Genomic DNA, 24190 nt, shown 5'->3' with positions numbered 1-24190 from the left:
GGCTGCGGGTCCCTGCGCCGGAGTAGAGGGGCTGCGCCGCCGCGGGATCCCCCCGCCCAAAGTTCAGTGTGAATTGCCTCACTGGGGATGGGCTTCCGGGGAGAAGCACTGGCCGGGGGTGGGGGGGTGGGGGGGGGGAGAAAATGATCCCACATCTTTTACTTTAAGACGCGAACTCTTCTGGACCCAGCAGCTGTGGTCGCAGCCCCCAGCACCAGGGAACCGCCCAAAGGCGCTTCCTAAGAGCCAGCGAGACGGGTTCTACCTGGTTACAAATACACGTTAAAAAAATAAAATCAAACAAACAAACAATCCTCAGATCCTGACGCATTTCTCCTGCCGCTCTCACCAGGTTGCCTCCCCGAATTTCCGCTGCCTCCCTAGACTGGGCTGCGCCGAGCGGACGCCTCCTCCAGGCAGCCTTCAGGTGGTGGCGGCGGCGGCTGGGCGGGCTCCCGGCTCGAGACCCCTGGTGCTGTTGTTGGAAGCTGATCGGACCCTTTTGGGTTCCTCCCTGGTTCGTTTCTCGACTCGGGGATTCGCAACTTCATTTTATAACTATCTCCAGACAAAAACATAGGCCCAAGGAAGACCGCCGAGAACTGAGCCGAAATGCGGCGCCAGTGTTGGGGGACCCGCTGCCCTCGAGCCTGGGGGGAGGGGGAAGGGAGGGAGGGGGAAGGAGGGGGAGGGGAGGAGAAGGGGAGAGAGGAAAGGGGGGAGGGGAGAGGGGAAGGGAGGGGGAAGGGGGAAGGGGGAAGGGGGGATGGGGAAAGGGCCCCCCCAGCTCAGCTGTTCCGTGCGCAGCTGCTGCCCCGAGCACCTCCCCCAGCCCCAGATCCCGGGAGACCAGTTTCCAGAGAGGGGCGCGGCCCCCGCCGTGGCGGAGCCCCCCCAGCGCAGTCCCCGAGCGCCGGCGACGCGGAGCCGCAGGAAGAGCGCGCAGCTCGGTGCCCCAGGCCGCCCGGGGAGGCTGCGGGGTGCAGGCGCCGCTGCGGACCTGAGCGCTTCGCGGGGGATGCCGTCCCGGAACCCCCGGGGAACCCCGTCCCGCTCCCGGCCGCCGCGCTGAGGCTGCCGAGAGACCCGAGGGTGTGTGCCCGTCACGGGGCGGGGCGCTGGTAAAGGCAAAACATGAAAAGAGGACTGCAAAGAGTATTCAAAAGGACGCACATTAACTTTTGAGATAATAAAATGCAAATCTCTCACATAATTTGTATTAGAGCAGTCCAAGGAGAAATTAAATTGCCACTTTAATACAATTGAGTTCTCTTAATCGTTTGCAGTTTTTTTCTAAATTGTTGGCGTTTGATCACAAAACCTTGCTTTGCAGAAAAAATACTGTTCTGTCAAAAGTCAGCAGATAATATGACTTTTAAACATGCATATTGTTACTTTGAAACAAGATGTTTTTACTTGGCAATGCACGTTAAACAGTAAATAATACTGTTATATTTTCAAATTACCATAAAATATCCCCTCTGTGAAAACAGAATCCACTCTCTGCAAACCAAACCAAATAACAACAAAAAGCAAAATCTTTTGGAGTGACATTTTTTACTTTTTAATTCTTAGAGGTGGGTTGGAAAATAATAAATAAATATTTGCAAGAAACCACTAAAATCAAGATGAAAATGCTGTAAATCTTCCTGGCAAAACACAACTTACATACATGTCATATCTGACCGTTTGAAGCTGTCATTTATAAATTTCACGCTTTTATAAAACAGAATTCACTTATGTATACTTTGTAGCAAAATGGAAGCCATGTATTTAGCTTGAGCACATGTTGTTTTATCATTTAGTGTGATTTATTTTTTCCTTTTAAAAGCCACCCCGAAAATTAGGAATCTTTTTGTTTAAACAGAAAATTATATCTAAATATAAAATCTGAAGAAATTAGCTCTTTGAAGGTCTTTTAGCAACTTTAGAGATTATGTTAATTGTTTCTCTTAGTTCTATAACTTACATGTGTGAATACTTGGGTGACCTCACCATCTTTTCCCACACAAGCCAAGCATATTAGACAGGAAAAAATAATTTTGAAACTCTTATTTTTAAAACTGTGAGGTGAGTAAATTAAATGTAGATTTTTTTTTTAATCACAATGGTACAGCAAGTCTAAAGGAGTATTGTGTGGTTGATGTTACTAGGAAAACCCTCTTAGCGTGTGAAAATCACCTACCTACCTTCTTCTGATTTTTTGAAGGAAGTGTATGGAAATCTTTGGTCAGAGCTCTGATTTCTTGATAGCTTTTATAGTAAATACTAACACTGATATTATCGCACTAGCTTTATTCCAGTTACAGTAAAGAGAGCATCTGAGCAGTGCAAGATTAAAAGGAAAGGACACCTCCCTTACACATCCACACCCCAAATTTCCTATCCCTTATGGAGCAGGGATAATCTTCTTATGCCACTAAGAAGACCACTAGCCTTATAAATAATAATGTTTTAATTTCTCACCTGAAGGAGTCTTGTCAATGTAACAGGAACTGCAATGGTGACTGTCGTGTGTGCTCTAGTACAGTAGGCGCTCTGCACTGTGGCGATGCCTCTGTGAAGGTGGAGTCACAATGTGTCACTATTGCCGTTGGGGACCCTTATGAAAATGAGATCTATAGCTAACCCAAACAAATGCTATAGACCTTCACCTCACAGGTATGGTCGAGAAAAATAAATTATTTCATATATGCTAAAAATACTTTAAATGTCATTTTAAAATGTGTTGTTTTTGTATGTGTATGTATGTTATTTGTATGTACATAGTACTGTTGGCTCAACCATACAGCTGTCTAAGATATTATTGCATTTATAAAATTTTTATTTAAACCCTTTTTGGCAGGGGGGAGGGGAGCAGGGGCAAAAATCATCTTAGAAACTAATTATATTCCAACTTCAACTTTCTAAGACTTCGAAATTTGAATGTTTTAATTCACAACTTATATCTTTCTCATCCCTAGAAATTTTAGGCGCACAAAGCTGGCATTTTAAATTTGTCTCTTGCTTTGTAGGCTATGTAGGTAAGATTGCATTTCCCAAAGGCATTGTCAAGTTAAAGTTATTGTTTGTTTTGGATTTAATTTTTATTTGGATGTGTGTACATATTTGTTTAAAGTTATGAGCTCTGGAGAGAGGTTTCATTCTATACAACATAAATACATTTTATATAATGAATATATATAGTTTCAACTGATAAAAAAACAATATAAGATCAGCTTGATTTGAAAAGTATGAGAATAAGTTCTTTTAACTCACTACTAGCACAATTATATGTGTACAATTTTTGCTGATTTTAGAATGGAAAATAATACTTCTGAGAAAGAAATTTGAGGTTAATCAGCTAATGAACATTTTCCCAACCTAAATTTTTAAGAACTTTTTTAATTGAGATATACACACACACAGTCCAACCATATTATACAATCAATGACTCCCAACGTCATCACATAATTGTGTATTGTTCACCATGATAATTTTTAGAATATTGCATCACTCCAGGAAAAGAAATAAAAAGAACAGAAAAAGATCTCATAAGTCCCTGCATTGGTTTGAATCTGCTGTGTACCCTAGAAAAGCCAAGTTCTTTAATCCTCATTCAATATTGCTGGTTGGGAGCTTTTTTGTTGTTTCCATGGAGATGTGACCCACCCAATTGTGGGTGGTAACCTTTGATTAGATGATTTCCATGGAGATGTGTCTCCACCCATCAAGGTGGGGCTGCTTACTAGAGCCCTTTAGGAGGGAATCATTTTGGGAAAAGTGCTAGAGCCCTCGCAACCAGACACCCTTGGAGATGAGGAAGGAAAATGCCCTCGGGAGAACTTCATGAAACAGGAAGCCGGGAGAGAAAGCTAGCAGATGGTGCAATGTGCTTTTCCAGTTGAGAGAGAAACCCTGAATGTCATCAGCCTTCTTGAACAAAGGTAGCTTTTCCTGGATGCCTTAGATTGGACATTTCTATAGCTTTGCTTTAATTTGGATATTTTCATGATCTTAGAACTGTAAACACACAACCTAATAAATTGCCCCTTTTAAAAGCTGTTATGTTTCTGATATATCACGTTCCCGCAGCTTGCAAACTAGAACAACCCCCTACCCCTTAACCTCTCTGTGTTACTGACCCACATTATTTCAATCTTCCCAATTTTTACCCTTTATATTTCCCCCTATTACTTATTTATTTTCTACCCTTTTATTTTATTTTTTAACTCATCTGTCTACACCCTCGATAAAAGGAGCATCACAATCACACAGTAACGTTGTAAAAGCTATATAGTTATACAGTCTTCTTCAAGAATCAAGGCTACTGGAACACATCTCAACAGTTTCAGGTACTTCCCTCCAGCCACTCCAAAACACCATACATTAAAAGGGGTATGGAATATGAAATAATAACCTCCAGGAAAACTTCTTCACTCTGTTTGAAATCTCAGCCACTGAGACTTTATTTTGCTTCATTTCTCTCTTCTCTCTTTTGGTCAAGAAGGCTTTCTCATTCCAATGGTGCCAGGTCCCAGCTCATCCCTGGGAGTCAGGTCCACGTTGTCAGGGAGATTTACACCCCCGGGAGTCATGTCACACTTAGCTGGGAGGGCAGTGAGTTCACCTGCTGAGTTGGCTCAGAGAGAGAGGCCACATCTGAGCAACAAAAGAGGCTCTCCGGGGGTGACTCAGGCATAATTATCATTAGGCTTAAGCAGGAGTAAGCTTCATAAGGGTGAACCCCAATATTCCAACCTAAATTTTAAGGTGCTAAAAATAATTGTGTGCGTTTTAAAAATATCATTAAAGAAAGTCTCAAGAGTGAAAAAGACATTCGAGAAATATACTTCAAAAATATGATTGTTATTTTGCCTTTTAAATTATCAGTCTTTACCCTAGGAGAAATACGGTTTGAATAGTTAACGTCTTAGGCTTATGGAAGTAGAGATATGAAATGTAATTTTGAAAGAGGAATATATATATATATATATTTATTTACTCATACAGCTGCAGACACATTTTTTTTTAAAAAAGGCGGCCGAAATGATTTCATAATTTTTGGCAGCAGAAAAAGAGAACAAGTATCACAGAAGAAGTAAGCTATAAATAATATTCAGATTAAGTGGAAAGGGCGTTTTCCAGGGTAGATTTAGCTCTATAAGAGGCAGTCGGCATACAGGAGAGGCAGGCTCTCAATTCTCTAAATTAAATTACCTGTATTATCTGTTTACAAACGGCAATGATGATATCTCCTTTTCATAATGAATCTATGTAGATACATCTCTAATACCAGGAAATAGACCCCACCGTATACTTTTATTATATTTTTTGCCTGGGCAGGCACCGGGACTCGAACCTGGGTCTCTGGCATGGCAGGCGAGAACTCTGCCTGCTGAGCCCCCGTGACCCGCCCCCCACCGTATACTTTTCATTTCAGTTAAGAAACATTTTTACCAACATTGTGTTGTGACTGTTTTCAATTACCTTCTCCACAATAGTCTTTGAACGAAGTATATCTCCTATGTTCATTATTATTCACCTAACGACTATTTGTTGACCGTCTACTAAGCACTAGGGACCGTCCTAGGAGCATCAATGAAGAAAACAAAATACCTGACCTAGGTGGACTTCGGGCAGTTCATTCCTAAGAGAATGGAAATTAATCATTAGCAAATTCAGAAAAAAAAAATCCTGCAGTTTTCAGGACAGCCACAAGGGGGCAAAGCGTACAAAACTGACAGCCCTAATGTGGCGCAAAATTTGGTGTAAACAGCGTGGTTCCATGAAAATTTTCACCATATTTTTTTCCAAATGTCTCTTTTTGAATGCTTAGTCAATAGCTGATAATTACACCTTGTGTGACATTTTACAAAGCAGAAATTGCCAGGGACCCATCTATGCAAGGAAAGGAGAGAGTCAGCTGCACCCCGCAGAGGCTTATCTTACGAAAATCTCTTTCTTTTCCCATATTTCTCTGTGCCCCCACGTCTGTGCATTACGGAAAGCTGCAAAAGGGTCTGAATATCTGGCTTTACATAAGGCGCCACAAAGTCTAGTGCCAATTTTATTCAAGTTTACCCAGATAAGTTTTAGATATCACAGTAAGATTTGTTAATGCTTTTGGTTATTGTTCAAAATATTAACACCTTAGAATACCACCCCTGCTGAGGCGTAGTCAAACGCAGATGCCAATACCTGCATACATGCAATCATGCATGTATTTGGTTTTCAAAGAACACTTGAGTGAGAACTCACACTTAAATATTCAGAAATGAAATTACGTCACTAAACCAGACCAACCTCTTCTATGGAACAGTATTGGGATATTGTTCCCAGGTGAAATTAGTGCATCTCCCAAAGAAATACAAAAGCTTTTCCCTTCTTTGAAACGTGGCTTGCACAGGCGGTAGTATTCCTTGTAGATTTTAAATGCGGAGTTGGAGATTTTGTGGCGCTCCTCTGCCACATGGAATCAGGACCTTTGTTTCCAGATGTGTGTTCTTTAAACCTAAAAGTGAGATGTTAGAGATACATTTTTATCTATGTGAAGATGCTGTCTCCGACAAGTCTGGGTGTTCCTTTTTAAGGGCATAATGGAATATTAGCATTTTGATCAGTATAATGTATAATTGAAAAGTTTCTCCTCACATTTTCATTTTGGCCAAAGTCATTCTCAGTGCCGTTGAATGCGTGGATCACTGCAGAGCTTATCTGTTTGGCCATGACATTTGATATCAGTTGTAAATAAGCAAAGGAAAGATTATTTTATACATAGATTTGTAATTTTTTGCAAGTTGGCTGCTACATATGGTTGTTTTAGAGTTATCAGAGGTCTAGGGAGCTATCAGAGGTCTAGGTCTGAATACACAATTAGGCATCAGTTTATATCTGCTCCATCCAGCTTGAAGCCTACACTTAGCTGGATTGTAATACCTTTACTGATTGATGATGAGAATTTGTTTCATGGAGAAATCGTTTGCATAAAAATTATTCTTAGATCTTAATGTAATCAAGCCAAGGGTATGGGATGGCATTACTAGTGAAAAATCCATTCTTAATAAGCTTTTCCTTTTTCCCCCCACTCTTAATAAGCTTTTAATTTTAAAACAATTTATTCATAGTTAGCCTGAAGGTGTTCAAGCGTGTAAGGAGCTCCTAAATTGAAGATGACAACTGGCTAAATCCACCCCTGGATTTACTCATGGTCATACAAGATACATGTTTTAGATGGTAAAACATCTCATTTACTGAGGGTAAAGCAAGAAAAAGCTGGCAAGACTTGGGAACTTTATGTTAGAAAAAAGGGGAAGAATTTTAAAGAAATTAAGATTATTAAGTAATAGAATGGGTTATAATAGAAGCTCATGGAATCTTCTTCTTTGAGGTCTTAAAAATGGACTTGAATATCAACATTCAGAGTATGACTTGTTTATATTTGGTTTCTCTCTCCTACTTTCCTTCCTTCCCTCCTCCCATTAATTCTGCTTTGGATTTTAGAACCTAGGAATATAACTCTTACTAGTTTTAAAATAATTCTATTGCAAAATACTGTCAATTCCTAAATGAATGAATTTATTATAATGGAGTTCTACACCGGATTGCAGTCATTTTAGGCTTTTCTCGTAGACATCTTTTATCGAAATTTTACATTTTATTTCACAAACAATATATAATACAGAGTAAAATTGTAAATTAAATATTTTTAAAACCATAAAATCTCAAATCCTCAATAAATCAAACTTTTCATCCCATCCTATTTTCTACTCATCATTTTCTATATACGATTTCTTCATAATTATAATTATATAACATAATTCATATTGTGTGCATCCTAGTTTTTTTTTACTTGATATTTTGCTATAAACAGTTCCCCTATCATAGCTAGTTTTTATATTTATCTAGATTAGCAGTGCAATACCCTTGGACTTCTTGCTTTCACATAGTCCTGCCCAGTGGTCATCTCAGGAAATGGCACCACCACGAACCCTCTTTTCAGCCACCATCCAGGCACAATCAACTCCCTAGCTCTCTGCTGCCACACCCTTCTCCAAGCCTCCTGAATAGCCCCCAAAACCTGCTGCCTCGTCTCCCGGTTTTCATTCTTGCCCCGGCCTGTCACCCCTTTTTCACACACATCAGTTAGAATGATTGTCTTAAAACCATAAATTCCATCACATCACTTTTCTTCTAAAATCCTTCTATAACTTTCCATTGCACTTGAAATGGAATCCAAACTCCTTAGTACCAGTCAGCAGGCCCTACAAGACAGGGCCCTGTCTTCCTCCCAAAACCCCTCGATGGGTTCCTTCCTTCATTCCTCAAATGTTTACCAATTTTTTCTTAAGTTTTAGTGACTCTTTTAGATGCTGAGAATAAAGGGAATAAAACAGCATCTTTCTTAATTACACTCTGTTGTGTGGGGGCCAAACTTATTTCTGCCTTACGGTCTTTGTTTGTGTTGCTTCCTCTACATTGGAACACTCTTGCCCAGATTCTCATGGACGGAAGGCTCCTTCAGGTCTTAGGACAAATGCTACCACTTCAGAGAGTTGGTCCTTATCTGAGTTTCCTCATTCTTTCCCACATTATTCTTTTTTTCTCTACCATTCTATATCTTCACTTTTTTCTCCTTCACTATTTATTTATTCATAGATTATACCTTATTTAATACTTCCTTAGTCATTTATTTGTTTACTTATTTATTATCCTACACTAAGTTTCATTCCTTGCTGGTTTGAAAGTTATATTTGCCTAATCTTTTATTTTATGCAGTACCCTTTAAAATAGCCCTCAAAGGGTCAGGGAAATGTTACATTGCACTAAAAAAGTTAATCAGAGAGTTTTATTTGATTTTTATATTTTCTTTATAAGGCAAGGGATTTGAATAATTTTTAGAGAAATATTAATTTGTTAGTGAAGAGAAATTATAGATATAAAGATGGCATTCTTACTAATACCCTTATCACAAAGTGATGATTGTATTTCTGTTTGTTAGATCTTAAATCAGAAAAGATATCGGGAGGAGAATTTTTGGATTCTATATTTTTCTTTGCTCTGGGTGCAATAAAATCAGAGGTTTTGTTTTTGTTTCGAGTAGGAGGTTTTAAGAAGCAAAATATATCTGATTTCACCATATTTTTACTTGAAGATTCTCCTGAATTCCAAATCTTTATCTTTAAATTGCTTGCAGTTCCTCATGGCTATTATTTGACCCAGGAATTCAACATGTCCAAAACCAAGCTCTCTGTCCCCACTCCTCACGACATCTCTCCCATCACCTTCCTCTTTACTGATTTCTTCCTTCCTCTTTAAATCCCTATCCTCTCACTTAGCCAAGTTCGAAATTTTGAAGCTTAAACCCACAACATTTACCAAAATTTCTTGAAAGACCTGGACTTGGTGCTTTCTTTTTTAAGCTGGCAAGCCAGTAAAACAAATTTCAATTCAAATGATTGCGATATCCATACTAACATTTTGTTAGGAGCTTGGCCTTGAGCTTACTCATTTTTTAAACATATGATTAGCAATGTCTACCTCCTCTTTGCCAGAAGTAAAATTCATCCCAAACCAGGAGCACAGAAGTAACAGCAGACTACGTGAAAAGGGAGGGTTCTTCTAGCCTGAGGACTTTTAAGGTAACAAATTACTATTTAAATGAATTTTCTTTTCCCCACTGTTTCTCGTTATCCAGATACAGACACCCACACCTACATATGTATATATTTGTCTTAGTTTTCCAGGTCTGCTATAACAGATGCCATATTCTGGCTGGTTTCAACTACAGGAATTCATTGTCTCACAGCTCTGCAGCCTAGAAGTCCAAAATCAAGGTGCTGGCAGGATCATGTTTCTCTGAAATCTGAAGCTTTCCGGCGGTGGCAGCAATCTCTAAGTCAGTTTCTGCCTCCACCACGTGGGCATTGTTCTCCCTGCTTCCTGTGTCCGGGCTTCCACTGCTTATATGGACTGCAGTCCTGGGGGGTCAAGGCCCCCCCGATTCAGTGTGGCCTCGTCTTACCTATTCACATCTTCAAAATGCCCATTTACACATGAATTCACGCCTACAGGACTGGGCGTTAGGATTTACAGGGAACATGCTTTGATCCAGGACAGTATATATTACTGTAGTCATATATCCAGGCTTCACTAGCCTATGACCTCTAAATGTCATGTTTATCTACTCCTGTGGAGTCACGAAGATGAGATGAGTTAAGGAATACGAAACCCTTAGCAGCTGAAGTATAATAGAAGAGTCAAATAAATGTTATGAATAGTTTCAATTTTATTGCCATTATTGCTGATTAAGTATCTCCAAATCTTTCCAGATGTTTCTGAGACTTAGTTCCTTACCTCATTGACCAAATTACAAAGGGAGCTTCTCTGCAGGCACCCTGAGTTGCAAAATAACATTTCCAAGAGGCCGAAAGATTATTTCCTTCCTGAGCTAGGGCTCAGCTGTGCAGCATGGCACAAATATCTGCAGACTGGCAGAATGTTTTCATCACGGATGCCAGTTGGAAAATAATGTTTTTGATTGGAAACAAATTTTGACCCTTGGTGCATTACACTCAAAGTGTTTCCACTGCAAAGTGTTTAAACTTTTATTATTGCATTTATCACATTGTATTACAGCCGTGGCAGGGTGACCGTATATCCTAGTTTACGCCTGCTGTCCTGAAGTTCCATCTGGTTTAGTATTTTAGCACTCTCAGAGGTGTCTTGGTTTAGACAATAAACTCTATAGTCACCCAGGTTATGAGGCAGGTGTCTCTGGAGAGGCTTAGGAACGCTGGTGGTGGTCCCGAGCTGAGTGCCGGCCTGTTGGAGAAATTGGGGAGGCTGGTGCCGGTGAGGTCCGGCTGATTTGCATCTCTCCCCCCCCCCCAAAAAAAAAGGGTTTTGGGGGAAACATAGAAGTTGAGAGCTGAGGGCAGAATCAGCTCAGACGCATAGGGAGGGCCTGGAAGATTATGGCTAAGTAAGAGCTGTACGGAGAGGGGTCTTCTCCCTATTTCCACTAAGAACATGGTGTATTCTAAGACAGTGAGAACTGAAGGGAACGGCAGCGTTTTGGCTTTAAGGCTTGCAATCTTAAGTGCATTAGGAGACAGCACTCTGAGAAAGAAATCAGGGCAAGAAGGCTTTGCAACCCTAACCTCAGTGACTCAGTGAGGTGTGGAAGCAGTTACGTTTGAGTTTTTGAGGACTCTGAGAAAATCTTCAGGGTGGGGGAGGGAGGGTGGGGTGTAAGTTGCATGGATCTTAATCATCAAGGTAAAATTTAATTTGGTTTAGTATCATTTTGGTTTTGATTATTCCAATTTATAGAAACAATTGCAATCTATCCATTACAAAAAAAATATTTGATACGTAGAACACCTTGTGTTCTGATGAAGACATGTACTGGCAAGAGGAAAATTTTCTAGATAGATGGTACCTTGGTTATTTAGCTTTAAAATTCCATTGTGAAAGGTTCTTTAAATTGAAATACAATGATATCGTCTTATGTCCAGTGCATGTTTTTAAAGTACTTTGAGATTTTTTGAGATTTGGTCTGAGACCACTGCCAATAATAATGGAATAATAACATTGAACAAATATGCAGACCCTACAATTTGCCATGCACTGTGCTAAGTGCTCATGATTCTATATACGAAATATATATATTCCTGTGGTTTCTACTATCAATTCTATGCTGAGAAACTCCCAAAATATCATCTCTAGCCTTTCCTTTCTATCTCCATCTCAGCACGGTATTACATTTCTAAACTAGCTGATGAATCTCTTCACGTAACTGTCCTGTTGGTACATTAAATTGAACTGGGTGAACTGAAAAGGAACTCGTTATCTCCTCCTCCCACATCCTCCCGCTCAGCATCACCTTCGTCCCAACTTAAAGAAACTGCCCCTCACCTGTGTTCCCTCTGTCCATAATGGCAAAACATTTTTCACACTATTTGGAGTAATTTTTAACTCCTTCATCTTTATGTCCCACAGCCAGTAGTTTGCCAAGATGGTTTGCTTCCAAAATATCTCCCTTCTATCATTTCCATTACCAATGACAATGCTAAAAGTTCAAATTTCCCTCATATTTCATTTGCATAATTATAGTCACCTTCTAACTGATTTCCTTACATTACATTCTGTTCCATTTCTACTTCATATTTTAGATCAACGTTAGAAAGATTTACTTAAAACGTAGAAGTGACCTATTTCTTCTTGAAACTCTCCAAATACCTACAAAAATGCAGTACCAATAACCTACTTTTGCTTACTCTTTCTCTAACCTATATATCTCCTATCCTTTCTTTCATAAATCGTCGTTCATACTTTATCCTCCAACTCTAGCAGATTATTCACTGCTAGAAAAGTTCCCTTGCACTTTTAATGTCTCCATGCCTTTGGTTAGACTATACCCTTACCCAGTAATAGACTTATTGAATTACATTCAGCCTTCCACACATAGCTAGCCAGTATTAATTGCTCACTCCTAAAATAATTGCTTTATAAAATAATTGCTGTTTTAAAAATATTCTTTAAACACATTTCCTTCTGCTGTTCATTAAGGTTAGTAATATGTAAAAAGGTTCTTGGAAGTCAGTATTTTTGTTAGCCCCTATAGTCAGGTGAGCCTTCAAAAGTCACATAACCTCATAAGGACTGCAAAATTGTGGTGATTTTATATATGTGAAGCACCATAGAATCGTATGTGATTGTTGTTGTCTTCCTCTCCTGAAGCCTGGAGGACAGGCAGCAGTTTTCTTCATTTTTGTCTCTCTTGCACCACCTAATAAATTTCTTCTTTGCACAAATGGGCCCTCTTTAAATGCTTGCTATATTAAGACTATATTAAAGCTTCAATGAACTGAGGTAATAACTGAAAGTATTAGAGACATTCTAAGTCATTGAGAAGGGAAACTGGTGAGAGAAACAAGTACAACTTTCCTGTTTAAAATAGTATAGACTGAAGAAAAACATGGAAGCAAATGTTGGCTGTCAGTTGGAGACTGACTTTAGCAATTAGATTATTACAAGCGAAAATTCATCTCCACTGGAAAATGCATGCATTTGACTATTCCAGTGCTATAACGAAACATAAAGCCTTGGATTCAATTAACTTCCCTTGCTCTAACTTTATGATCATCAATCAACTTTTTATAAGGTGATAAAGAGAAGTAGTGATCACATTCAGTTAGCTATCACTGCAACCTTTCCTTTAGTTCTGGATTTAAAATCAGTGCCATGAGAAATACATTTGCTCGTAGCAAAACTCTAATTCTGAGCCTTCAAGACTGAGATCTAGAGTCAGGACCAATGCAAATCCATCCTGGTCATAAATGCCACCCAGTGAGAACTGTTACAAGGTGTTGTCACCTGATCCGATATGACCTTGGCCTCATTCAAGGGTTTCTCATTTTTCTGGTTTACTATTAAGAATGACCATTGCCTCTTTTTCAGATGGCATTTTCGAAAAATACTTTGTATTTCCAAAGTATTTTCTTTGTTATAAGATTAATTAAAGGAAGAAGGGAAGTTATATATTTAACTTATGCAGTAAAAACAAAAATCTCCAAGGTGAAATAAAGTGATAAATGTGAATTCCTTCCTAAACACAATTGCCTACACTGGATTTTGCAGTCCATTTTTAGGTAAAAAAAATATATATATATATATGTAATACAGCACTTACATTGTAATAATACTAAAATTCATACACATTGAAAACGGATGATATAAAAGTCAGTTTTACGTTTCTGAGAATTTTAGAAATACAATAAAAATGACTTGCTGGCCTCAGGATTGAAAATGAGATTTTTCTTTGGGAGAAACTCTCTGTGGGGCAACGTGATGGGCGAGAATTGTGTTGAAATGTTCGTACACACAGCTACTTCATTTTCCTTCCTTTTCAGCCCTCTCAATAAGAGCCGAAGCTTTGATATCCTTTTCTAGGCATCTCCGATTTTTTGTGCTTTTCTCTGACTTCACCACAGGACCATGGGAAGTTATTTGCTGGAAGTCTGAGTCTGGTGGCAGGTTGCTCTCGTTAGGGAGCGTGCACTCACACGGCTCCGAAGACACAACCACAAAGAAATTGTATACCGTGAAAGCACTCTTTGTTCATTTTTAAAATAAAAAGTGACAAAAACACTGTTAAAATTTTTACAAAAGTCTTCCTCAGATGTTATATCCTCAAGACCTTTTCCATAACGTTTTTCTTGGAAGAAATTCTTTGGCCTTACTCTTTGGGACAGGTTTTTAAAAAAGATTATAAACATTGATATTGCTTTCTTAGGTGATTAACAAAACAAAAACAAAAATATATATCACCTTTTCCTCCTTATAGCTAGCCATATTCAGTAATTTGGTTTCAGCTAGTCATATCGATTATTTTTAAATAGAAGTACATGAGTGAGTTAAAAAAAAGGTGTTTGAAGTCAGATTGCAAACTCATAGTTTAATTTAAAAAACTTGCTTATAAAATTAAGTGATGCAGCTGAGATTCAGCATTAAGGAATTGAGAAAAACTCTAGAATGAGCTCAGACCCAGCATCAAGGGATTGAGAAAACCTTCTTGACCAAAAGGGGGAAGAGTGAAATGAGACAAATCAATGGCTGAGAGATTCCAGAGTCGAGAGGTTATCCTGGAGGTTATTCTTACACATTAAGTAGATATCACCTTGTAATCCAAGATGTAATGGAGAGGCTGGAGGGAACTGCCTGAAAATGTAGAGCTGTGTTCCAGTAGCCACGTTTCTTGATGATGATTGCATGATATAGCTTTCACAATGCAACTTTGTGATTGTGAAAACCTTGTGTCTGATGCTCCTTTTATCTACCTTGTCAACAGATGAGTAGAATATATGGAATCAAAATAAATAATAGGGGGAACAAATGTTAAAATAAATTTAGTTTGAAATGCTAGTGATCAGTGAAAGTGAGGGGTAAGGAGTATGGTATATATAAATTTTTTTCTGTTTTTGTTTTGTTTTTCTGTTGTCTTTTTATTTTTTTTTCTGAATTGATGCAAATGTTCTGGGAAATGATCATGATAATGAATATGCAACTATGTGATGATATTGTGAATTGCTGAGTATATGTGTTGGGAAAGGTTGTTGTTCTTTCTTGTAATTTTTTTAATTAAAAAAATTAAGCAATGCTAAAAAAAAGTTGTCATGCTAATGGTTAAAAATATGCTTTTCAAAAGTGAAAAAAATGTTTTACTTCTTTAAAAAGCTTCACCATAATTTAGTAAACAAACAAACAAACAAAAACTAAAAAGTAATCTAGATATTAGAATTCTTTGATTGCAATTTTTAAAATGAATTAGAAAGAAGAACATTTTTTTCTTGAAATAATTTTCTTTGGAAGATGTCAACATGTTTTAAAAGGACTGAAGTAAATACCTTAGGTGTGCGAGTCCCCCAAACATACCTATTTCTGATTCAGACTTTTAAACTGTCAATACCCCAGAGACAAAGCCATTGACATGTACCTGGCACTAGTCCTTCTGGTTAATTTTTTCCCCGGAGAGTGGTTTTGGGCGACAGAGTGGCGTCCGGGCTTCCCAAGTTGTAGCACTGACAAACTGCAGTGGTGGTAAAGTCAAGCAGTCTGACAAAATCTCATTAATCATTTTAAATTAAATCCAACCTTCCTGTCCAACCATGCCGAGAAGAAAGCCATTTTTTTTTTAAACAAATGAAAATTTCTTCAGTAAAGATTTGTTATATTTCTCTTGTTGGTGTTTAGTTCAATTAGACCAAAATAAAATAAATCCACTTCTCTACGCTTGAAAACAAAACATTTGTCTAGCTCTGATTTAACAGATTGACCAAGTGTCTTAAAAATAAAATGAATTTTGAATAAAAATATGTGGAAACATATTGACAGGAAGCTGTACTAACTTAGGGACACTGTCTTTATTGTCTGAACAGTTTGATAAATTCGTTTTATTCTATCTAAAATATATGATCTTTAATAAAAGAGGACAAAAGAAAAATAATTACATTATCCATAATATTTAGGTACATTTTATTCCAGTAACTTTTTTATTCCATAGGTGTCTGCTTTGTTTTACACAGCAATTACAGTGTATTATATACACACACACACACATTTACATATGTGTATATACATATTGTGCGATCTGACATCCTTTTTAGTATTTATCAGTATCATAAGTGCTTCCCCCTGTGATTCATAAGCAGCATGGCCTAGTAGCTGCATATTATAAGGCTGTCTCTTGGTCTACTTGACCAGTGCCTAGCACAGTGTCTGGTAAATAGTATATATTCAAAATACTTGTAGGTTATTCTTAGAACAGCCTCCAATTTTTTTTTAAAGTAAAAAACAATGGCATGATTAAGGGTGCATATACAACCTTTTCCCATTTTGGATTACTTTTTCAGGATGGTTCCCCAGAAATGGACATATTTATTTACAGAGGTTTGAAAAGAAACTGTAGGCAGTTGTGTTATTAATAGTGGTATTTAAGAAAAAGTTCATTTAATCCCAGGAAAACAGACCCCAATTAGAATAAACAAGTTGTTACTTTCAGTTTCAAAACCTATGAATAAGCTTGCTTTCATTGAGCACCATATTAATAATATCGTAATAAAAAAAACTCTAAAGACTACTTCAGAAATATAACATCACTGATGCAAACTCTTGAGGTAAAAAGAAAAAGGAGACAATCTTAAAGTATCTGTGATTCATACTTAGAAGTACCGGAGAGATTAAATCTAGAATAATAGACAGGTTGACTCTATCTTAATATTTTTAGAAATTTAATTGTAATATATTCTGATTGGTAAATTGTATATACCCAAAAGGTCTGGATATACTTTTAAAAAATGGAAATAATAAATCAGTTTTTCTGTATGCTTAGATAGAAACTGAGTCAGAGCTAAAATAAGTCAATTAGATTTACTGAGGAACAGCTATTGGACAAAGTCATATTAGGTACTGAGGAAGCTATAAGAATAAAATTTCCATCTGTAAGAACTGGGAAAGTTGCCCTGGAAGGGAGTAAATCAGAGAACTTTCAAGGACGAGTAACATTACAACAGGTAAACATGGGAAAGGGTTAAGCGCATTCCAGAAGAGAAAGTAGAACAAGTGAATGGAAAGAAGAAAATATAAGATGCATAAAGGGAATAGTGAGATTAGAGAATATTAGGTTTTAGCAGAATATACACAGGAAAATTTCTGTTGATGACAAATTTGGAGGGATCTAAAAGTTTTAAGCAGTTTTTTCCTTTCCTTCTCTTTATTATTATTTTTTATACCATTGATTTATTTCTGCTGTAAATATCCTAATTTTTTTTTTTTTTTTTTTTTAACATGGGCAAGCATTGGAAATCGAACCCGGGTCCTCGGGCATGGCAGGCAAGCACTCTTACCTGCTGAGCCACCGTGGCCTGCCTTCCTTTTCTTTTTTTAAATAAAGCATCTGATCTGTGACTGTGTAGAGAAGGATTCACTAGCTCTAACAGTTGGCATGTTATGTTCTGGGTTTCAAACAACCCCTATAAGGGAAGGAAGGTGCAGATAGGTCTGAGTTGCAATGGACCATAATATTGATAATATTTGTGGGTTTCATCAGAGTTCCAATTTCACGTCGAACATGGGAGTATTTGGCCAGAGGCAACATAAAAGCCATTAGAACTATGCTTTTTCTAGCCTCCAGAGAACTAAAAAAATAGAGAAGTTAACTCAGAAAGGCTTGAATATAGATGGGGAAAAAACTGTGCTTAGATGGGCTTCAGCAAATGCAAAACTAAGGATCTTTTTTTTTTTTTCTTTTACATGCAGGTGCTGGAAATCAAACCTGGGTCCTCTGGCGTAGCAGGCATGCGTTCTTGCCTGCTGAGCCACCGTGGCCTGCCTAGGAACTTTCTTAAAACTCCTTTAGTGCTCAGGATGCCATTCATCTCCAGTCCTACAATTTTGATGAACCCTTTTTTTTCTGACTTCACTTTCTCTATTCAAACCTAAAATGCTGTGTTTCCCAGCTATTTCTTTTTATTCAGTATACTCCCTAGGGGAGGAATCTTTTCCTGTGTTTCATTTGGTATAACATTTTAAATACTAATATGACCTCCAAACTTATATATCCAGTCTGACAACTTTTAAAAACTCTAGTCCTATTCTCTAGCTGTTCTCAATGAATGTTCTGTTGACACATATAAAAAATTCAAAATACAAAATTGGGATCATCATATTTTCCATTTCACTCCACCAGTTGCTTTTCTTTGTAGTTATCTTTGATAAAAGCATCAACATTTGCTTAGACTCTCATACCAAAAATCTTTCTCCAAAGTCACTAAACCTTATTAATTTCCAGTGTCCCTTTCTGTCCTTTCTCTTCCTCCCTTATCCCATTCCTCCTCTCTAACCCATCTGTCACTTCCTGGTTCAGGCAGTGGAACCGAACCTGACAGTCTAGGAGCAGCCCCTGACTTCTAATACGATTACATTCTAATGAATCAGCTGGACATGTAGATGATTATAGTATAATTATAACAAAGATATATGCAGAGTGCTATGGTTCACAGGAAGAAGCAATTAACACTAGTGGTATAAATAACAGAGATAGTCTTTGAGAGCTTTGATGAAGAAATTACATTTGAGGTGGGACTTAGATGATGAGTAGGGGATACAGAGGGGGGTAGGTTATAGAAGAAAGAATAGCTTGTGCAAAAGCAAAGAAAGAACAAATCACATCTGAGGCATGTTGTTGGAGATGAGGCTTCAAAGAGTAGCCGAGGCCAGATTGTGAAGCTAAAGCAGCTATACACCTCATTTTGTAGACAGAAGGGAGACATTGAAAAACTTTAAACAGATAATGTCATCAGGAGATTTTGTGTTTCAGAAAGATCAATTCGGCACATCTGAAAGAAGATCCAGTAGCTCCCAGCTTCAGGCACTAGGAAATATGTGGGGGACATTATTTGTATGTCACAGTGACTGGGGGATGCTACTGGCATCTAGGGGGCAGAATCATACATGTGTATGTCCTACATTGCATTGGGTAGTCACCCATGATGAAGAATATCCTTCCCAAAATGCTAGTAGCACTCCCACTGGGAAACACTGGTATGCCAATTTACTACATAAATATTAACTAAAGTTTTTCAGAGACAGGACATTAAAAAATTCTACTAATCTGTGTTTAAAAATAACCAGGAATAGGGTGGCACAATGGTGGCTCAGTGGCAGAATTCTCACCTGCCATACCAGAGACCCAGGTTTGATTCCCAGACCCTGCCCAAGCCAAAAATACAACAACAACAAAAAACACAAAACCGCACACACACACACACACAAAACAGGAATAAATCCCTTATCAGTAAGCATAGGAAGTAACAGAAAGGATATTGCCCCATTGGAAAGGGTTCTAAGTCAAGTTGTGGCCAAGGATCTCCTTCAGACCAACCCCACAACAAAAACTACAAACTGGACAAAACATAAAAATCAACTATGGAAAATAATGGAAAGCAGCCCAAAGCAGATTGATACTACAGTGGAAAGAACACGTGGAAGAAGAGAATAGCACTGGATAAGTTTTTCATTTTTATGCTTTTCGCCTGAGGGCTGTCTCCAGTCTGCATCATGTAACACATACAGATTTACTGGTTTAAAAGAATTGCAGGACAGAGCTTGGGACAATGACAGCTGCTGGAAAATGAAGGGGAAAATCCCAACAAGAAGAGACCCAGAGAGGATTAGCCTTAAATTCTGTGTATAAACTCTGCTGAAAACTCTGGCTGGTCTCTTAAGTACGTGTGCACAGGACAGACCCCAAACAGAACAGCCAGATTAAAGAACTGAACTGAAATTTGATCTGCCACCAACTACTGGGGAGCTAGAGTTTGTAGGTAGAGTTCAGTTAAATTAATAGCCTCTTAAAGAAAACAGGTCTTCAGAGAATCATATCAGAATCCGGGGTTTTCTATAACATTTTATTCACCATGTCCAGGACACAAACTCAATTACTCAACATATGAAGAAGCAGAAGAGTCATTCTCAAAAAACAGTAAGAGACTACCACTGAGATGATCCGGACATGGGAATTAGCAGATAAAAATTTTAAAACAGCTATTAAAATTATGCTCAAGAATGTAAAGAGAAATGAGTTCATAGTGAATGAAAAGATAGGACATCTCAGCACAGAAATATAAATAAAAACTAACTAAATAGAAATTCTAGAACTAAGAAATACAATAATTGAAAGAAAGTCCATTAAAAGGGCTTAAAAGAGGAGTGATTATGGGAGAGTCAGTGAGCTTAAATTAAATATAGATCAAAAGAAATAGTCCAATATGAGAACAGAAGAAAAAAATTGAAAAAATACCACTGGAACTTCACAGACCTGTGGGCCAATATCGAAATTCTAGCATATGTATAATTGAAGTCCCAGAAGGAGTAGAAAGAAAAAACGGGACTGAAAAAATACTTGAAGAATAGAGCACGCCAAGGAAAACTGCATTATTATACACAGGAGAACAAGGAGGCCAGAAGACAAAGGAGCAACATCTCTAAAGTGCTGAGAGAAAAAAAGCTATCAACTCAGAATTCTACACCCAGAAAAATATTCTTCAAGAAGGAAAACAAAATAAACATATTTTTGGGTAAAAGAAAACTAAGGTAATTAATTAATTGCTAGCAGACTAGAACCATAATAGATGTTAAATTAAGTTCTTCAGCTGAAAAGAATGATACTAGAAGGAAACCTGGGTCTTCAGGAAGGAATAAGAACATCAGAAATGACAATGTGGGCAAATATAAAAACTTGTTTTTTCTCTTAATTTATTTAAAACGCGTATGTTTGAAGAAAATTATACCATTATATTGTGGAGTTATAACATGCGATATGTAATAAATAGGAGAACTCTAAGTGAAAGGATGCAGGGAAGGGGTGAATGGACTTATATACTTTCAATGTTTATACTCCTTACATGAAGTGGTACATTATTAACTGTAAGTAGGCTGTGCAAAGTTATATAGCTTGATAGAGGTTTGTTTTACACAAATGTATGCATTTGTGAGGACTCATTGATTACAACACCTAAGATTTATACATTTAATTATATGTAAATTTTGCCTAAAATCTTTAAAAAATATTGATCTCTAGTTAAAGAGAAGTTGAAATAGTTGGGCATGAAATGTACTGTTTGAAATTTACTTTGACCTGCATCAAAACAATACAAGGGGTTTGTGCATGGATAAAGGGATGGATAGATATACGATAAAGCAAATATAACAAAATTTTAATTGTGGAATCTAGGTAGTGAGTATATGGGTATTCTTGGTAAAATCTTCCAACTTTTCTATGTTTGAATATTTTCACAATATTGGAATGAAAATTTTTGTAATGTTTTATATGTTGGGAAAATGGATATTGCCAAATTCACATTTATAATCAGGTGAGGATGGGGTAGGGGATGTGGGAATAGGAAAAAGAAAAAGAAATTGGAAATGGAGGACAAAAGAAAAAAGAGAGCTAATACAACTAAAACAGGCAGAAAGAACCAGACAGTAAGGGAGAGACAGGAATGGTAAAAAACAAACAAAGAAAGAGAAACAAGCAAACAGATGGAGAAGGCATGGTGTCATTTACTGGAAAACAGTAACAACAACACATAATGTTATCATGTCCCTTTGCATTTTGAAACAATAAATTAGTTCTGAAATTAAAAATTAGAAATCATTTCGTCAAGAGTTCAAAATTATGCACATATGGATATCTAGATATTTGCTTTAGAGTCTTAGAAATTGCTCATACCAGTCTAAAAACCCCTTTGACACTCAAAATCGTTTGATTATCTTATGTTTTGTCCTTGAAAAATATGTACTACGTTATGACACTTGTAATTACCAAGCACTATTGACTTAGGGCCAGATCTGAAAGGAAGCCATGATGCCCCGCCTCTAGTAAGGAGAACCTAGTCCTCACTTTCCTCTCCCTAAACTAGCAGCTCTACCCATCACATAGTGTATAATTCCAAAGTTGATGCTTTTTACTTGGAGGTATTCCCAGTGAGTTAGTAAATTACCATGTAAGTATACTGTTCCCTATCATTCTAGTGCTATGTATTAGAATTGGTAAACAATTGCTAATTAAGATATATTTCATATATTTGCTCTCCATTAAGCCATATTTTTCCTCTTATCACTCAATCATGTAACATCTGTGAAGGCAGAGCCCATGTGTTGGTATCACAGGGCTTGACCCATGGTATCCTTTATTAAAAATTTCCTGAATGAATGAATAAAGAATCTTTACTATGATAATTCACAATATTTCTTTCTCAACTAATTCTGAATAGAGATAATCAAGATTAGGTCAAGAGTAAAGACTGACCAATATAGATATTAGTAAGCAAAGATTTACAGGAGTTCTGAAAACATTTTTCTTTTTTTTTTTTCGGGGGCATGGTCTGAGAATTAAACCCAGGTCTCCTGCATGGAAGGCAAGCATTTTACCACTGAACCACCCATGCACCCCTATTCTTCTGAAAACATTTTGTTCTCATGTATGTACAGTTCAGATTTTAACATATTTTTCTATGCTAAGTGGTTTAAAAGAGTTAGGATTGGACTAAACCATTAAGTTTTTTTGCATGGGCAGGTACCGGGAACCGAACCCAGGTCTCAGGTATGGCAGGAGAGAACTCTGTCACTGAGCCACTGTGGCCCGCCCAAACCATTAAATTTTACAAATCACACGTCAAATGATAAATGGTATTAAAAATAAGTGCTGGTTTTGCATAGTAATACAGAAAAATCGACACTTATTTCAAAGTTCAAAGGAAACTGAAGTTGGTGTTGGATTCTATCTGAAGTTAGAGCCTACTTTTACAAAGACAGTAATAATCTCAGATAAGAATAAAATAAATTCAGAACTCAGTTTGCGAGAAAAAGAAAAACTTTAGTTAAAATCTTTACAATAAAATAATTATGATTATAAATCTCTTCATAGTTAAATATGTACATATTATATGGTATTTTATAAAAGAATTGAACTGGATAAAGTTTTTCAGGCAAATCTAATGCACAAATACACCATCCTTTAGAGTATAATGTCAGTTAAACATTCTTAAATAGCTGTGTCAGACAATGGCTCTGCTTTGTGCAAAACATGATAAGCAAAATTAAGAAAAATTCTGCAAAATTCTTTTAGTTCCCCAAGGAAATTACTAAAAAAGAAAATAGTCAAGGAAATAAAGATTGTACACTCAAGCTTGATTGTACACAGAGGCTAGAAGGACCGGCACAATGTAACCCCCATATCTGCTAGAAAGAAGTCCTTGGGTAGTTTTAGTTTGGAGTAAAAAGTTAAAGTCCTAGCAATTGTGCTTTTATGCAGCCACATGGCCAATAAGGTAGATGTTGTCATAAAGGTGCCCGACAAAATCTTCACTAATGTTTTGAGCAGCACGACGGGTATTTCGAATAAATTCCCTTTTTGACATTTTATTTTTCACATGAGGGCTAGTGAGGTCAATGGAAAGTAGAATCAAAGAGTAGCACAGTACATAGACCGCATCTAGAAGGAAAAAGAAATACTTCAAATCATTAGTTGGTTTAAAAGGCAAAAATAAAAAAAATGTTCATAATTTCTAGAGAGAAAGGTTAGATCCTAACTGAACACAGGGTGACTGACTGGCCAGTTCCAGTTTGCCTGGAACTTTTCCAGTTCTGGCACTGAAAGTCCTACATCCCTAAAAAAGTCCTTGGTCCTGCACAAACTGGAATGGCTTGTCATCCTAACTGAATACCCGTTCAATGAGCATTATTTCAATTAAAAATAACTTTAGAACAGTTTAAGAATTTATAGTGAAAATAAATTCTAGATTTAAAATTTTCTGGATTGACTTCATTCTAGTAAATCCTTGGGGAAAAGGTTGCTCTACCTGAGCACCATGCATCAAAATAATTTTCTTCTTTATATATGCTTAATGTTTAATATTAAAATAGTGCCAAAGACCATGATATTTGCTATTACTATTTCCTATAATTACTTGATGCCTGCCACTACTCTGGTATAGGACTAATCACTACTTGTTTCACGATATATATTTTAGAATCCTGCAGTCTTAAGAAAACTAAGTTAAATGTTAGGTCTTGTAAAGCATGTTCAACAATTTCTCATGAGAGGCAAATATTTTGTAATCTCCGCTTATAAGATAAGCACAATAAA

The 24190-nt window shown here is 37.3% G+C and overlaps 1 protein-coding gene across 2 annotated transcripts in view; it reads right to left on the bottom strand.

Moving 5' to 3' along the window:
• Nucleotides 1–16002: 16002 nt before the first annotated feature.
• FBXO8 (F-box protein 8) overlaps nt 16003–24190 on the bottom strand; it is a 52194-nt gene continuing 44006 nt past the window's right edge. For both annotated transcript variants that reach the window (XM_077144327.1, XM_077144326.1), the window contains one exon: nt 16003–23536. In XM_077144327.1, the coding sequence (XP_077000442.1) occupies nt 23349–23536 (188 nt within the window). In that variant the 3' untranslated portion in view covers nt 16003–23348. The remainder of the gene's footprint in view (nt 23537–24190) is intronic.

The sequence above is a fragment of the Tamandua tetradactyla genome, chromosome 26 (genome assembly GCF_023851605.1).
Source record: "Tamandua tetradactyla isolate mTamTet1 chromosome 26, mTamTet1.pri, whole genome shotgun sequence".
Taxonomy (NCBI): domain Eukaryota; kingdom Metazoa; phylum Chordata; class Mammalia; order Pilosa; family Myrmecophagidae; genus Tamandua; species Tamandua tetradactyla.
This window is presented reverse-complemented; position numbering and strand designations above follow the sequence as displayed.